Raw genomic sequence first — 17,684 nt, 5'->3', positions numbered from 1 at the left:
AACTTCAACTTGCAAGGGCCTCTTTCTTTCTCAGCAGCATCTTCAGTTGTTCCTCTTGTGCTAGAGAGGAATAAAGGCTGGAGGAGGGAGGGTGGGGAGTCTCTTCACAGCTCCCCCTGACAACAACCCTGTTATTCTTTATAAACTGAAATGTGCAACTGTTGCTTCCAGAAATGAGATACTAAGGGGGGGAAAGGGAATGTTGGGAAATGGAGGGAAAATGTCATTTCCCTCCAGTCAGTTCGGGTGTTTGGGAGCCTGGAGAGTCCTTATTGATGCTCCTGGTGTGGAGAGACTGTAGGTCTTAAGAAGAGAGATTGAAGTGGGCTTTTTGACACACCCAAAATATGGGCAGGAGGGTCTCTCCAGGGAAGGAGGCTCCAGAGAACTCGTAGATCAGGGATCCTCGGTCAGCATCGAAAAAGGCCACTCGGCCACCAGCGTAGTTCAGGCAGACACGGATCCTCTTGGGCTCCCCGGTCAGGGACAGGGGAGGGTCACGGTCTTTTATGGAAGCCCTGTAGTGTCTCTCCCACTTTCCCACAGCCCAGATCCCTTCCTCAGGACTAAGGAATAAGTCTCCCTTCCTCTTCACAGACTTTCTGGCCACCCCCACACGCCAGCCTTCCTCGCTTCCCACAAGGACTTCCCAGAAATGGCAGCCAGCTGTGAATCCCTCACGGCCCAGAACAATGTAACGGTTTTCAAATCTCTCAGGATTGCTGGGCAGAGCTTGAGCTTTTTCTCCCCATCTCATGCTTTTCCGATCTTCAGACAGGATGAGTTGGGGATGGGCCGTGTCTGGATCCAGAGTCACATTTGCTGTTGGGGGGCAAAAACGAGGAGACAAGAAGAGAAGCGTTTTCAGCCGGGAGATTTCTCCCCCTCTGCCCTGTTCTGCGTCCTCCTCCTGCTCCCACCTCTTCATAACCCCCTCCTGGATTCACAGACTCTCCCGCCTTCTCCTGACCTCCAAAAGGCAGAGCAGCCTTCCTTTGAACTTCCAGAGGAGGCAGATAAAATAAACAATAAAAACCCACAGGAACACAACCCACTTCCTACCATATCCTATCTCAAAGCAGGGGACCATGGATATCTCAGTCACAGGATTTGTGTGTGTGTAAGAAATCACACGAGAGAATATTTATACAAACACCCAAATCACATGAAAATGAGCAGAGGCACAGAATGGGTTGAACGGGTCGTGGTTCTTAATCCTGATCCGAGACACATCTCAAAATGGGTAATACCACTGAATTTGGCTTTCATTGACTCTGAACAAAACACAGATACTGAAAGGGGGTTCCCATTGCTTTCAGCCTGCCAGGGAGATGTGTTTCTCACTTGGCATTTGGGACCCATATTGGATGGGATTGGGGTGGTTTCTATGTACCAGTGAAAGAACAAAGATTGGACTAAATGTACCTTCTCAGGGAATGTGCTGAAGGTAACATTTTGACAGCAGTAAAGTGGAGTTAAAAGGCCTACCTGCACCCCTCAGAGGATGCAAGCGAGATCAGACCTTCACACCACAGCCTGAAGAATCTGCCTTCGACTCATCTATCTTTTTAAAGATTATAACATCCACCCTGACGAAGGTCTCTGGTGTGCTTGGGCGCTTACACCATGTTTGTGCCAATTTAAATAATAAATAATGAAGGTATTACATGAATTTTGCAATTGTTTGGAGGTTTTCCATGGATCACTATGGCTGAACAAGTTTTTCCTGGATCCCAAGAATGACATTTCTACTGGACCCAACCTTCAAGTATTTGTTCTAAAAAATTATCACCCCTCTTCTCCTGTCATTCAAGGTGTCTCCCAGAACACCTTGATTCAAAAACACCTTGTTAATCCCCCCAGAGGTTGGGGAAGGAAATAGTCCCCACCAGGAAAGGGTCAGGCTGTCACATAAGTGGGAAAATCTGAAATTTTCCCACCCACAAAGCAGCCATCCAGACTTTACTGCAAACCAGGTTTGAGAAAGATCGGAGAACATAAGAAAGGCCCTGCTGGATCAGACAAAGGCCCATCAAGTCCAGCAGTCTGTTCACACAGTGGCCAACCAGGTGCCTCTAGGAAGTCACAAACAAGATGAGTGCAGCAGCACCATCCTGCCTGTGCTCCACCGCACCTAAAATAATAGGCATGCCCCTCAGATACTAGAGAGAATAGGTATGCAGCATGACTAGTATCCATTCTAACTAATAGCTATGAATACCCCTCTCCGCCATGAATATGTCCACTCCCCTCTTAAAGCCCTCCAAGCTGGCAGCCATCACCTCATCCTGGGGCAGAGAGTTCCACATTCCACAACAATGCGTTGTGTGAAAAAATACTTCATTTTATCTGTTTTGAATCTCTCACCCTCCAGCTTTAGCAGATGACCCTGTGATGACATAATGCAATATAAGCAATAATTGTATTTTATGATTTAAACATGTAAACATGATGCTATTGATTCATGAATGGGTTTAATCAAAGCATATTATGCTAGAGATGAGAATGATGTTAAAAATGAGTATATAGAGTGATCAAAGCTCAAAACTGATTGTTTATAGTTTAGCAAAATAGACTGGTGGAAAGGAAGTCCAGATTTGGTAATAGGAAGGAAGGCTACTGAGCAGTAAACATTTTCTCAAGATCAGCATTATTGAGAGGTTTGAAACAGTATAAATACAGGCACACAAAGGCTAGATTTTCAGACCTCTCTCAGAGGGTCTCAAGAAAAGGCTGTTGGTATTTCTTGCTTTGTGTGTGTGTTAAGTGCCGTCAAGTCGCTTCCGACTCATGGCGACCCTATGAATGAAAGTCCTCCAAAATGTCCTGTCTTTGACAGTCTTGCTCAGATCTTGCAAACTGAAGCCTGTGGCTTCCTTTATTGAGTCAATCCCATCTCTTGTTGGGTCTTCCTCTTTTCCTGCTGCCCTCAACTTTTCCTAGCATGACTGTCTTTTCCAGTGACTCTTGTCGTCTCATGACGTGACCAAAATACGATAGCCTCAGTTTAGTCATTTTAGCTTCTAGGGTCAGTTCAGGCTTGATTTGATCTATAACCCACTGATTTGTATTTTTGACAGTCCACGGAATCAATAACACTCTCCTCCAACACCACATTTCAAAGGAATGCATGGCTTTAAAAATATATTATTCTAGATATTGTGAATTAGATACTTTGAACTAAATCAGACTTATTTGACTGTTATATTTTAAGAGTTGGATTTTAAAACTGAATATTATGTAGAACTTGCTTGCTTAACTGAATACATTGTTACTGAATGTAAAGACATTGTAATACTTGCATACACACACACACACACATATATATATATATACACACACACACACACACACACACATATATACACTTTTACTGGGAGCACATCAATAAAAAGACTTGCTTTTTTAAAGTAAGTAAAGTCGTTGAGTCCTGCTTAGTAGGTGACTATCTGAATAAGATAATATATCACTTCTCAGGAAGTGGTCCATTCTAAGAGTATAGTCACTCAAAGGCACAGACCCGCTTCAATCCTTCTGGAGCTCTTCACAGTCCAATTTTGTTTTAACCGCCCTAAATAATTTGGTGTCATCTGCAAACTTGGCTACTTCACTGTTTAACCCCAACTCCAGGTCACTGATTAACAGGTTGAAAAGCACCGGTCCCAACACAGATCCCTGAGGCACCCCACTTCTCACATCCCACCATTGTGAGAATTGACCATTGATTCCTACTCTCTGCTTCCTATTTTTCAGCCAGCTCTCAATCCATAAGAGGACTTGTCCTCTTATGCCATGACCATGAAGTTTGCTTAGCAGTCTTTGGTGGGGGACTTTGTCAAAAGCTTTTTGGAAATCCAAATACACAATATCCACAGGCTCATTCCTGTCCATATGCTTATTGACACTTTCAAAAAACTCTAATAGGTTAGTGAGACAGGACATGCCCTTACAGAAGCCATGTTGGGTTTTGCCCCGCAGACCTTGCCCTTCTATATGCTTGACAATTCTATCTTTAATAATTCTTTCCACTAATTTACCCGGAACAGATGTTAAGCTAACTGGCCTGTAATTTCCTGGGTCCCCCCTGGAACCTTTTTTATAAATGGGTGTTACATTGGCCATTCTCCAGTCCTCTGGTACAGAGGCTGATCAAAGGGACATATTACATATCTTTGTTAGAAGTTCAGCAATTTCCCACTTGAGTTCTTGAAGAACTCTAGGATGAATACCGTCTGGTCCCTGTGACTTGTTAGTTTGCAGTTTGTCTAGATGTTCTAGGACTTCCTGCCTTGTTACCACTATTTGCCTCAGTTCCTCATTTTCCCCTCTCCAAAATCTCTGTTCAGAAGAAGGAATCTGCCCTGTATCTTCAACAGTGAAGACAGAGAAGAATTCATTTAGTTTTTCAGCAATCGCTTTATCCTCCCTTAAGAGTTCCTTTACTCCCATTGTCATCCAATGGTCCAACCGCTTCCCTAGCTGGTTTCCTACTCCTACTATACTTAAAGAATTTCTTATTGTTTGTTTTGATGTGTTTAGCAATATGCCCCTCAAAATCTTTTTTTGCATCTCTAATTATCTGCTTGCATTTCCTTTGTGCAAGTTTGTGTTAACTTCTGTTCGGCTTGTTTGGGCAAACCTTCCAGTCTCTGAAGGAAGACTTTTTTCCTTTAATTGCTTCCGTCACCTTACCTGTTAGCCATGGTGGTGACCTCTTGGACTTACTACTACCTTTCCTGACCTGCGGTATACAAGCTAGCTGAGCCTCTAGTAATGTGGACTTGAGTAACCTCCAAGCCTTTTCAGGAGATTTAACCCTCCTAACTGTTCCTTTCAACTTCCTCTTTTCCAGTTTTCTCATTTTAGAGAAGTTCCCTCTTTTAAAGTCAAAGGTAATTGTGTGAGATTTCCCAGTCACTTTCCCACTTGCATATAAATTAAATTTCATGCCATTGTGATCACTATTGCCAACTGGCTCAACTACATCCACATCCCGCAGTAAGTCACTGGCAGCACCACAGAGTATTAAATCCAGGATTGCCTCCCCTCTGGTTGGGTCTATGACCAACTGTTCGAAAGCACAGTCATTTAGGATGTCTAAAAATTTTATCTCTTTGGCTTGACTGGAGCATACATTTATCCAATCAATATGAGGGAAGTTGAAGTCTCCCATTATTACTACTTCTTTACCTTTACATGCTTCTCTAATTTCATTCTCCATCTCAAGATCACCCTGAGCCATTTGGCCAGGGGGCCGATAGAACGTCCCCAGTACTAAATCTCCGGAACTGTCACTCATAAGGATTCTGTGGACGAGTCTGCCCTTTTTATGGTCTCTAGCTTATTAGACACTATGGCTTCCTTGATATACATAGCAACACCCCCTCCAATACGCCCTTCCCTGTCATTTCTACCAGGGATGACTGTATCCCACTGGTTCTCTCCCCTCCACCAGGTTTCTGTAATGCTCACTCTATCTATGTTTTCTTTTAAAACCATGCGCTCTAATTTCCCCATTTTTGCTTGAAGGCTTCTAGCATTAGCATAGAAACACCTTCACACTGTTTCTCTCTTTCAACTTGCCTGGCATGTGCCTTTGGGCATCTTTAAGTGGCTATCCATCATTTTTTTTCCATCCCCTTTCATGTCTAAGTTATTCCTGTGAGGGCAATCTGAAGCAATTTTCCCTTTGTCCGTTTGCACTGAGTTTGCCCGAACTGGATGCTTCTCAGCTCCTGTAGGCTTTCCCCCCAGGTTCAGTTTAAAAGCTGCTCTGCCTCCTTTTTATATTACACTCCAGCAGTCTGGTCCCATCCTGGTTCAAGTGGAGAAAATCTGGGTGCACAAATGTGGTGAGGAGGCAGGGGGGAAAAACACTTCCCAAAATGTTTGAAGCCAGGGCAGATCACCTGTGAGAAGATGGCCAGGATCAAGCTAGAATTTACAGAACATTGAGTTCTTCAGGTAACCGTCTTTTGGTGGTCACTGGCCCAAGGAGTGTCCAGCTGTCCTCGGCCAGGGCTTTCTCTGCCCTGGCCTCCGCCCGGTGGAACAGCCTCCCAAATGAGATCAGGGCCCTGCGGGACCTTAAGATGTTCCGCAGGGCCTGTAAGAAGGAGCTATTCCGCCAGGCTTACGGTTGAGGACAGCTATGGTTTTTCAATCAGTGGTGGCCTCCCTGCCTCCCCCACCCCTTTTTAACATCTTCAGCTAGTTTGATTACTAGACAGGGGGACTTTCCCTTCGTCGGCCCTGTGTACCGGATATACTGCTGAGTAGCGCTGTTTAGGTACTTATGTATCAACATTTTCTGATTTTAGTAATTGTTGTAAAAACTTTTTAAAGCAGATGTAATTTTTCAGTGAGGCAGAACTGGTTTGAAAGGAACTTTGCTGCTCTGAAAACACCCATACATCTAATATCCTGGAGATACCTCTCCTGAAACCAGTTCTGACCCTACGCAGAAGGGAGCAAAACAGAGCTAGGTTGGCATTCAACCTGCATATATGAATGCAGTAAATGGAAGTTCCCAAGCCCAGTTCAGAGCACTAGAAAACAGCTGCATTCGTTCTGTCTGAATTTACTCTGACATATACTCTGGAGACAGCCTCCTCCTGCCCAGAAGTGTGCATCTGAGTGAGTGACACCCAGAGGCGGCAGACCAAGTTGAAGAAGAGGCTTGTGAGTGATGGCATGTAGTTCCACTTCTCCCAAACATCAAACACAAATTGTGTCTGAACAACTGGAAAACAGCACCAGTGCAGGCTGGACTTCTGCCTTTATATACTGCTGTTCCACAAACGTAGCTTAAAAAAAAAAACACCCGTGGATACAATACACAATTTATAGCACCTTGAAACTAAAGGAAACCTGGAAAGCAGGTAGGGAAATTCACTGAGAGAAATGGGATTCCCAACCTGATCTGTGCCTCTCTTGGGGAGGATTCTGAAAGGCCCTCCAAAGCTGATGCCCAGCAACCGTCCTCCCTGCATTTCAATATGGTGGCAGATAGGTGAAAGGAGGCAGTTCGTCCCCTCAGAGTTCAACTTCTCTTTCCCCCTGACAGACCTCCTCAGAACAAGAAGAAACTGGCCATGGCAGGGAGGGAGAGATGTCGAGGAGCAAAACAAGAGCGTCCAGTAATGTTATCTCTGGAAGAACACCAAGTAGAAGAACACAAATTGTAAGGTGAGGATTTTTAGTTAAGAGATACTTGATCAGTGTATGAAGAAAAATATACCTTTCTGTAGGTGAAATCCAGAATCCAGAGTGTCTGAGGAAGCAAAAGAAATGAAAGTGAGCAGCAGACCCTTGTGCCAATTACAAATCTTGTGACAAAAGCATCAGTTCATAATATTTTTCTTGGGGAGGGAAGGTGCCATGGTATAGCCCCGACTCATCAGATCTTGAAAGCTAAGCAGGCTTGGTACTTGGATGGGAGACCAAAGAAGATTCTGCAGAGGAAGGCAAATGGCAAAGAATTCTCTGCTTCTCCCTTGCCTTGAAAACCTTTCTGGGGTCGCCCAGAAGTTGTTGTGACTTGATGGCACATGAGTACATATTTCTTCTGAGTTTCGGCTGAAAGGTTAAGTAGAACCTACTTCTGGGGAAAATTCTTCCCAGAATTTATTGATGTCGAAATATTTCTTTTTGCTAGTCACTTGAAGTTACTGGAGATTCACTTCACAGAAAGTATGCTAAGGTCTGCGGGTCAAGGGTCCACCCCAGCTAAACTTAGGATCCTTCCTTCCAAAAAGAGGTTCCACAGTGCCATCCTAAGCAGACTTACCCCCTTCTAATTCCACTGATCTCAATGGAGAGCAGAGTAAAGCGATACCATCACTTCGCGTGATCTGGACACGATACTTCTGTTGATGCAGCCCAAGACGGCATTTGCCTTTTTAATTACAGCATCACACTGCTGACTCATGTTCAGTGTTTGGTCTACTAAGACCCCAAGATCCTTTTCACACACACTACTGCTCAAACAAGTCTCCCGCATCCTATAATTATGCATTTGATTTTTCCTACCTAAATGCAGAACTTTACATTTGTCTTTGTTGAAGTGCATTTTATAAGTCTGCTCTGGTTAGACCTCAACTAGAGTACTGTGTTCAGTTTTGGGCACCACAGTTTAAGATGTAGACAAGCTGGAACATGTCCAGAGAAGGGCAACAAAGATGGTGAGGGGTCTGGAGACCAAGTCCTATGAGGAAAGGTTGAAGGAGCTGGGTATGTTTAGCCTGAAGAGGAGAAGACTGAGAGGGGATATGATAACCATGTTCAAGTACTTGAAGGGCTGTCATATAGAGGAGGGTGCCAAGTTGTTTTCTGTTGCTCAAGAAGGTCGGACCAGAACCAAAGGGTTGAAATTAAATCAAAAGAGTTTCCGTCTAGACATTAGGAAGAATTTTCTAACAGTTAGAGTGGTTCCTCAGTTGAACAGGCTTCCTCGAGAGGTGGTAAGCTCGCCTTCCCTGGAGGTTTTTAAGAAGAGGTTAGATGGCCATCTATCAGCAATGCTGATTCTGTAACCTTAGGCAGATGATGAGAGGGAGGGCATCTTGGCCATCTTCTGGTCACTAGGGGTGTGGAGGGGGGAGGTAGTTGTGAATTTCCTGCATTGTGCAGGGGGTTGGACTTGATGGCTCTGGTGGTTGGTCCCTTCCAACTCTATGATTCTATGTTTAGCTTGGAAAGAAGATGGTTAAGGAGAGACATGATAGAGGTCTATAAAATTATGCATGGTATGGAGTGAGTGGACAGGGAGAAGCTTTTCTCCCTCTCTCATAATAGTAGAATGTGTGGTCATCTGCTGAAGCTGGAGGGGGAGAGATTAACAAATAAAAGGAAGTATTTTTTCACACAATGCATAGTTAAATTGTGGAACTCCCTGCCCCAGGATGAGTTGATGTTCACCAACTTGGGAGGCTTTAAGAGGGGAGTGGACATGTTCATGGCAGATAGGGGCTATACATGGCTTAGTCAAATGGATACTATTCATGATGCATACCTATTCTTTCCAGTATCAGAGGAACATGCCTATTATATACGAAAGATGTATACGATCTGAAGAGAAACCAGAGTATTATATTCGGTGCTGAGGAACACAGGCACAATGCTGCTGCAGTAGTCTTGTTTGTGGGCTTCCTAGAGGCACCTGGTTGGCCACTGTGTGAACAGACTGGTGGACTTGATGGGCCTTGGTCTGATCCAACATGGCTTTTTTAATGTTCTTATGTTCATTACCTTTGAATTGCTTCTTGATGCCCTCCAAAAGGAGAGTTAAATCCGGGAAGTCGAAGATGCGCAACTTCAGTGCAAGAGGAAAAGCCACTGAATCCTCAAACGCCTCCTTTTCTTCATACCTTGAGAAAAATCATGTCAAAGTACTATCCATCCAATTCAGAACCCCCCCCCACCCCAGGCAGAGGAAACAAGAGGAAGGAACAGGGGAGAAAGCCGAGAGACACAGGCTGAGGCTGAAAGAGAGCAACGTCCACCTCACTGTGGCTCCTCAGACCAGAAAGCCACACAGCAGCTGTGGGGAATGGCTATTTAAAAACAAAACTGAGTCCATTTGGACTCAGACCACCACCTCAGGGGCAGGAAAGGCTCCTCTCAGCGCCCCCCGCCAGCCATTTTCCTGTGCTGAAAATGCAATTGGGGGTCATTTCTCCATTTTTGGTGCTCCATGTGGACTATTTTGTGTGTGGAGCAGCAAAAATGAGAAAGTCACTCTCCTTGCGGGGGCTCTTTTAACATGAAAAATGGCTGGGGGGGGGAGGCAGGAGCCCTTCCTCTCCTGCAGTGGTAATTGAGGCCGAATGGGCTCTGTTTAATTCTTTTTTAACGAAGAAGAGAAAAAGGAAACCTCTGAATAACAGGAAAAAGGCATTGAAAATTCCAAAGATTTGGAACAATTAACATATATCAGTTGCTTTAGAAGCTGGAATTTCAACAGCAAGTTATAATATGCCCTCAGCCCTGATCCTGAAGGACCACGTTCTTCACAGGATACCCAAAACCCTCCCAGCATTAAGAAGGTTAATGAAAAAGATCCACTTACCTCTGCAAGGTGCTTCTGGCATCCTAAAGAAAAATGGCAGACAGAGAAAGAAGAGAGACCTCAATGCTTGCTAAAGGCCACATCAGATCCTGGGTGATTCTGCACTCTGGCCCTTCTCTTGCTTCCAGCTAGCAGAATCTACTCAAAGGCTGGGGGGCATCTCCATAAAAGAAGGAGAAAATCTCCATGAAGTTAATATCAACAAAGTGGAGCCATTTTAGAGCAGAGCTGGGTGATTTACTCTGACGGCTCAACGGTGGCCACTTTCACAAAGGGATTTTTCCTCACATGGAAGGCAGGAAGTCCTCAGATTAGGACGTGTAGCTCTCGTGGCCACCTGTGGAAGCAGAGGCATTCCCAGCAACTGCATCCTTGCCTCAGCCCTGCATCACAATTATTTTCCTTCTTTCCACACTGGAGGGCATTTCCCAGGTTTAAAAAAATAGCTATGTTACAGTTCCATTGTAACGACATACCGGTCCCAGCTTTCATTTTTTCCCCTTGTTGTTGCAGAGTTATAACTAGAAATCTGCAGCCTGCGCTTTACTTTCGTTAAAATAAAAGCTAGGAATCTGCAACGTATCATTATAATGTTACAATGCTAGAGCAATCTTCCACTTGACACTGAGAGACACTGTCCTTCAGTGTTACTCCTCTGAAGATGCCTGCCAGAGCTGCTGGCCAAACGTCAGGAAAGTAAATACCAAGACCACAGTCACACAGCCCAGATAACCTTCAAGAACCGATGAATCTAGCCATTGCCCTTTTCTGTAAAGCCTGAGAATAACTCTCTGATGGGGGCAGAGATGGTGGCCACAGGGACTGTGAGGAGAAGAGCCAAACTCTGTCACCTAGTAGCCTTTAAAGGACTCCCCCCACACACTTTTTCCTGCAGGGTTGCCATGTGACTCAGCAGGGAAAGGGAAAGTCTAGGCCCAAATGCCATTGCATCTGCACAGATGTGACAGATTGACAGCAGCAAAAACAGTGGTGCCAGCAACGAGTGTGTGGATGCCATTCCCCTACCGCCTGTTTTTGCTCTTGTGTATGTTTTTGTGCATTTTTGCACACCTATCTGCATGCAACCAGTATAAGCTACATTTCCCGCCCCCAACAGATATGCTCCTCATAAACCTTGCTGTGAAAAATCTTGCCTATGACCCTCATTCCTGGTTGTTTGGGAAGAGCTACCCGTGAACCTGGTTTGAAACTGGAAACACAAACACGCTTCTGCTTCCGAGATGGAAGCCGAGTGGCCTCAGTCTATCAGGGAAAGGCACAGGGCTCTGGGGGGAGCTATATTTCCAGGGGGGGGGGAAGTTTTCCATGGCCACTGCCCCTAGGTGGAGATGAAATGGGGCAGAAGGAGGCACAGAAAGGATTTGGAGGCAGCCTCTTCCCAAAGGGGAGCCTGGGCTGTTCCTGCCACACTCTTACCTGCAGGAGTTCACTGGCTGGCTGCTGACATTTCTCCTCCATCTCCCGGATAAGGGTTTCAAGAGAGGAGAGCTCCTCATACAGTTCAGCCAGGTGCTGGTCCCTTTTCCTTTCCACCTCCCTCTCCACCTCTTCCATTTGGGTCAGCAAAAGCTTCTCTTGTTTATCCAGAAACTTATGCAGTTGCCTGAATTTGGTCACTGTCTTCTGCTGCTCTCCTTTGGTTTGCTTCTGAGGTGGGAAAAAGAAAAAAAGAACGCAGTGGGAAGAGGGACCTTAGGAGACTCCTATCAGAAAGGCACTTTTGACTTTCCCAGAGATCACATCAACATTGAGTAGGAAAAGAGAACGATACAGAAGGATCCATCCAAAGTTCACATGAATTATCTTTGCTTTATTTTCTTCTTGGAGTGGTTTTACTCTACAAAATTCAAACATGTGCTGCAGCTTCTCACATCTCTCTCCCCTATGCATAGACACTATGGTTACTTCCAGAACCCTTTTTATTGCAGAGCTGTAGGAGGAAAGGTGTCCTACTTAATATTCACAAAAGTTCATTCTAAGTAGTCTTTCATTAACTTTTTTGTGGGAAACCAGGTCATTCCAAGTGGGAAGAGACTGTCGTCTTGCTTGACTTGTCTGCCTTTTGTACTCAAGTGTTTTTCCTCCTACATACATTTCCAGTGTCTGTTTACCTCCCAGCAATAAGGACACTTACGAGCAGGTCTTGGCTTTCCTTCACTATACTGGCTTTATACGTCAGAATTTTTTCCTTCTCCTTCCATAGAACCTCCATACAATTGCAGAACTGATCCTGGGGGGAGGAGAGAAGAAAGTCCCAAAAGTGAGGTTCACTTCTTTTACTACAAATCATAAAGTAATACTGTCATCAAAGCCCAAATCAGATATCAATGCAGAATGTCCCGCCCTATGCAACCCCTGGCCAGAGGGTTAACAGCAACTCTGGGCCAGCAATTTTTTTAAAAAAGGAAGAATATCTCCCTACAAAAAGTGTCATGGACACTCAGGAATGCAGCTGGAAAGGATCAACTCATGATCTTCCCTAGCATCATCCACCTGTCGATTTCTGACCTTGTACTTTTGGGAAGCCTCCTCCACAGGAATTATTTCATGATCTTTGTGTTCCTGGGACTGGTCACAGACCATACAGATGGGGGCTTCATTGTCCTTGCAGAAGAGCTTCAGCGGCTCCTGGTGCTTCTGGCAAACTCTCTCCTTTCTGGCTGCCACGATTGTCTGATGCCAAAAACAAAAGAACTACATTTGTTTTATTTTCCCCCATGTTTTTGAACTCTCTCTGCACTTTTAAATATTGGACATAATCTATTCAGAAAAAATATATTGCATAGGAAAGAGAGATTAAACAAGCTTTTACTGACGCCTCAAATTCCTTTGAAAGCCAATGGATTGGTAACAATTCCTGGTTCGGAGTAAACCACACACTCCCTGCATCTACTTTGCAAGGTGGCAAGTCCACCACCAGATCCTCAGCTGGTGGCTCCCCTCCCCTCTAGCAACGAGATTTCAGGTAGCATCTAGGGCTGCTGCAGAAGGAGGAACTCCAAAATTAAGGAAATTGGAACATCCTGGCCTAAAAGAATATTCAAAATATAGCCATGTTGATTTACTCCAAGGGTCCCCCAATCGTTTAAAGCCTGCAGGTACCTTTGGAGTTCTGAGAGAAGGTAGTGAGTGCCACCCAAAAATGACAGGCACAGGAGGCGGAGCCGAGCCAAAATGGTTGCCAGAGCCGGTGGTGCCACACAAAAATACCACCCGTCTCAAGTCCAGATTCTGCAATCCTCTCAACTCCCCTTTCCAATCTCTCAAATTGAATCTCACAGGCCTCCCAAAGGAATTTGCCCTCAGGGCAGCCTTTTCTGCCAACAGATCTACAGGCAACATCCTGGAAGGAGTTCTGGCCATGTTATCATGGGGGATGCTCTGAAGACACTTTTGAAACAATTTCAACATTTTTGTCCCGGTACGAATACCGGGTCTTGGAGCTGAGGCACTTCAGCCCTGGATCCAGCCAACTTTGCCAGGGAAGCAGTCACATCTTTCTCTGTTCCTGCAGGGCTCCCCGCCTCATTCCAGACTCACAGTTACTGCTGCATGATATGAGAATTGCCCTCTTCATCAGGAGCATTTAGTTTGGTGGCTTTGGGGGGACAGGAAAAACATCCTCTGAAACGGGTCCCCAGCAGGGGGTTGTGGGCACCACTGAGCTGATCAACACCTTGCCTGGTGCCCCCCAAGTGTTTTTAGAAAGTGGGTGGAGCTTTTGCCTGATTGGCCATTCGAGAGTTGTGTAGATTTTTTTTTAATTGCTTTGGCAGCAGCTTCCACCACAGCATGAAGATCTTCGCTGTGTGACTGATCGCATTTTGTGGCTGTGCCCACCACGCTGCGTCAGAATCCCAAAGGTGCCCACAGGCTCAAAAAATGTTCGGTATCCCAGCTCTGGATATTCCCCCTTAGGCAGTGACACCTCTTGGACTGGTCATGATGCTAGATCTCAATACAGGAGAGGCAACAGCATTCCCACTATAAGGAACAGATGGGAGATATTACTGCTCCGCTGGGAGGAAATGGATCGTGTCCATGAGAGTCTGGGGACATAAGGATCGAGACCAGCTGCTCAACCATCAAAACTCCACTACCTCCAAAGAGGTGTCTCCTGGTGAAATAGATGGCAGGGCTTCGAAAGAGGACATAGAGGAATCAAAACATCACACTGACATTATAAACAACCAACCAGAAAAGAGGCCCCAAACACTCAAAGCTGCTTTGACCCAAACAGAAATTTTGAGCCAGGCACCAAGATGCAAGAAAAGTCTTCTCTCCTGGAGAGCCAGTATGATGCACCGGTTAAGAGTGGATTCTAATATGGAGAACTGGGATTGATTCGCCACTCCTCCACATACAGCCTGCTGGGTGACCTTGGGCTAGTCACAGTTCTTTCAGAACTCTCTTAGCCCCACCTACCTCACAAGGTGTCTGTTGTGGAGAGAGGAAGGGAAGGAGTTTGTAAGCCACTGTGAGACTCCTTAAAGATAGAAAAAATTGGCATATAAAGTCCAACTCTTTTTCTGAAACAGAACACAGTAAGAGCCCCGTGGGATCAGACAGAAGGGGGGATCTGCATAGCCCAGGATCCTGTTTCCAACTCTGGTCGACCCTGTGGGGACTGCTAAAAACTGACCAGCTGCTGGTTTGCTGGCAGGCAGCTGGGGGCCTAAAAGTATATTAGTTTAATAGGTACCATTATTTGTATTCCAGCTAGGACTCTTCTCACTGGACCAAATCTACAGAGAAGCCATGAACAAATCCTGGCTGGTCCCCAGCAAGATCCACAGAGACTTCTTACCTCCTTCTTCTCTCCGGCAGGCTCCTCCAGAAGGATCACCTGGTGATCTTTGTGCTCCTCGGATCTGCGGCAGACCCCGCAGAGGGGGGCTTCCTGGTCCTTGCAGAAAAACTTCAGGGGCTCCTGGTGCTTCTCGCAGACGCCCCCCTTGCCTTCTGCCCCCTTCTCACCTGCCTCCTTTTTCTCCTGAGGACTGAGTTTCTTGGCTATTTCCACAAAGTTGGCCAGCTGCTGGTTGGGCCGGAGGGTCCCCTCCTGCGCTCTCCCTCTGCATTGGGGGCAGCAGGAAGCCTCTGCCTTAGACGCCCCCCAGCTGCGGGTCAGGCAGGCGCGGCAGAAACTGTGGCCGCACTCCGCAATGGTCACCGGGTCCCTGAAAAAGTGCAGGCAGATGGAGCAAGAGGCTTCCTCGCAGAGCTCTTTCAGGGGACCCTCCGCCGCCATGCTTGCCTCCAGGAAGGGGGAAGAGTTACGGTAGTTTCGTTTTCCCGCTTTGCAAAGCAACGAGGGGGGCGTTTCCCTCCTTGCAAAGGACTCCCTGCTGCTGCTGCTGCGCACTCAACAGCCGGGCAATGGGCAGCTGCCAGGGGAAAAAGAAAGAGTTGCTAGGAAAAGGGCGAGGGGTGGAAGGCGGACCCTGGGGAGGAAGCGTCTCCCTCCCTCTCCTTGGGTGGGCATTTGCAAAAACCGGGGGGGGGGGAGAAGTTTCCCTTCGCCTCCCAGGGGAAGTCCGGGGAAAGTTGGGATGCAGCGGAGGGGAGCAGCAGAGCGGATTGACCGCGGCCAGTGTCCACCTCCCCCGGCCCCTTCCCCAAAGGACAACCAGCAGTGGCGGACCGGCCGGGGGGGTCCGCTTGCCCCATGGCAAGTGGGCTGATGAAGTGGGCTCCCTTGAACATTAGACAAGACGTTACAAATGTTAATGGCCTTGAAAATATAATAGGAGTTCCAATGCCATTACTGTATGCAACTGAAATTTTAACTGTACCTTTTTTCCACTTCTGTATTTTTTGAAAATTTGTATTTATTTCTTATAAAAATTTAATGATAGCCTCATAGTCGTGGGTGTGCCCCCTTTGTCTCCTGGCAACCAATATTTTTAGACCCAGTCCGCCACTGACAACCAGGTTCAGATCTCCCCCACCCCTCTTACTTGGGGGAAGGGGCAGAAACGCTCCAATTTCCCCCAGGAAGCGAAAGAAAGAAAGAAAGAGAGAGAGAGAACGAGAAAGAAAGAAAGTCCAATTGTTTTGATACGATTCCACCTCTTTAGCCCTTGCCTTGCCCTGTGACTGAGCCATTCCCATGACAGCAACATACACATGTTCCCTGCAAACTGAAATTTGGATGCAGACGCCAGATCTGAAAGAGACGGCACCACTCCAGACAGTAAGAGAGGGGAGTCACGTTTCCAAAAGCTCCCCCATATTAAAGAAAAGTCCACAGCGACAGAAAAGAGGCACAGCAAAGAAGGCCAGGAATCTAACATTTCTCCTTGAGGTGCTAGTTTTCTGTTGGGAAAGAGAGTGTGTGTGTGGTATAGCCCAGTCTTTTAGTTGTACTTACGCATCCAATAGAGCTATTCCAAGCCACAGAAACAAAGTCCATCAAAATCTTGACGAGAACATGCCAACAAACATGGAAAACAAAATAATGGCCCAGAGACGGGAAATGGTCAGCTTACATTCCAAAGAGTGCAGTAACTCTCAGACCATTGCATTAATTTCTCACGAGAGCAAAGTGATTCTCAAAATGTTACAATAAAAAATGTTACCACATAGAGAATGAGAAAGGCCAAATGTTCAAGCTGGATTCAGAAAAGGAAGAGGCACTAGAGATCATATTGCAAATTTGTGTTAGTTGATGGAGCATAAAGAGAATGTCAGCAGAAAATCAGTTTGTGCTTCACAGATTACAGCAAAGCTTTTGACTTTGGAACATGAAAACCAATGGATGGTTTTAAAAGAATTGGGTGTGCCACAGCATCTGATTATTTTTATGCACAACCTGTACTTTGGACAAGAGGCTATCGCGGAAGCCAGCGGGTTATCAGTTGGTCCAAAACACTTCACCAGACTCCAGCTACTATAAAAGTGCTTAGTTTATTTTCAGTGTATAAAACAACACTCACTCCCGACAGGAAGGGCTATGCAAAGCAAGGACCCGCCCATATTGAACTGGGAGGTGGATTAATAGGCCATCTTGACCCAATACCATTTTCTGATTTATTTAACATGTAATGTTTAATATTTATGCTGTGTTTGAGATTTCTGCTATCCCAGGATTATATTACTTGTTTAATTGATAGCTTGTTTCATTTATTTAAATTTTACACTGTGTAATCCTTGAGTCTCAGTGAGAAAGATGGATTATATAAAATAATAATAAATACCTACTGTTGCTGTCCTGTGTCGGTTACTCAGCAATAACTTGAAATTTATTCATTTAGTAGTGGAAGTGCTTTTCCTGGTCAGTCTGTTGCCAGTTTCTGAATACTTTCCTGCAGATGAGTGAGCCTCAACCTTCCCTACCTTCGGTTCCACTGATTACTCTTATCCAAGAACCTGTGTTCTGCCATAATGGATTAAAAAAAAAACATTTTCAGGGGAAGAAGAAGGATTCGTTTTTATATGCCAGCTTTCTCTACCACTTAAGGGAGACTCAAACCGGCTTACAATCACCTTCCCTTCCCCTCCCTACACCCTGTGAGGTAGGTGGGGCTGAGAGAGCTCTAACAGAGCTGTAACTTGCCCAAGGTCACCCAGTTGGCTTGATGTGTAGGAGTAA

The 17,684-nt window shown here is 45.7% G+C and overlaps 1 protein-coding gene across 1 annotated transcript; it reads right to left on the bottom strand.

Moving 5' to 3' along the window:
- Positions 1 to 304: 304 nt before the first annotated feature.
- LOC130492409 (E3 ubiquitin-protein ligase TRIM7-like) lies at positions 305 to 15,341 on the bottom strand. Its single transcript, XM_056866160.1, has 8 exons — positions 14,898 to 15,341; positions 12,599 to 12,763; positions 12,225 to 12,320; positions 11,507 to 11,737; positions 10,070 to 10,092; positions 9,250 to 9,368; positions 7,241 to 7,273; positions 305 to 822 (listed from the first exon to the last, which is right to left on the bottom strand). Exons 1-8 carry the CDS (start codon positions 15,339 to 15,341, stop codon positions 305 to 307), a joined length of 1,629 nt encoding a protein of 542 aa, XP_056722138.1.
- Positions 15,342 to 17,684: the final 2,343 nt, after the last annotated feature.

Source organism: Euleptes europaea, chromosome 1 (genome assembly GCF_029931775.1).
Source record: "Euleptes europaea isolate rEulEur1 chromosome 1, rEulEur1.hap1, whole genome shotgun sequence".
Lineage (NCBI taxonomy): Eukaryota > Metazoa > Chordata > Lepidosauria > Squamata > Sphaerodactylidae > Euleptes > Euleptes europaea.
This window is presented reverse-complemented; position numbering and strand designations above follow the sequence as displayed.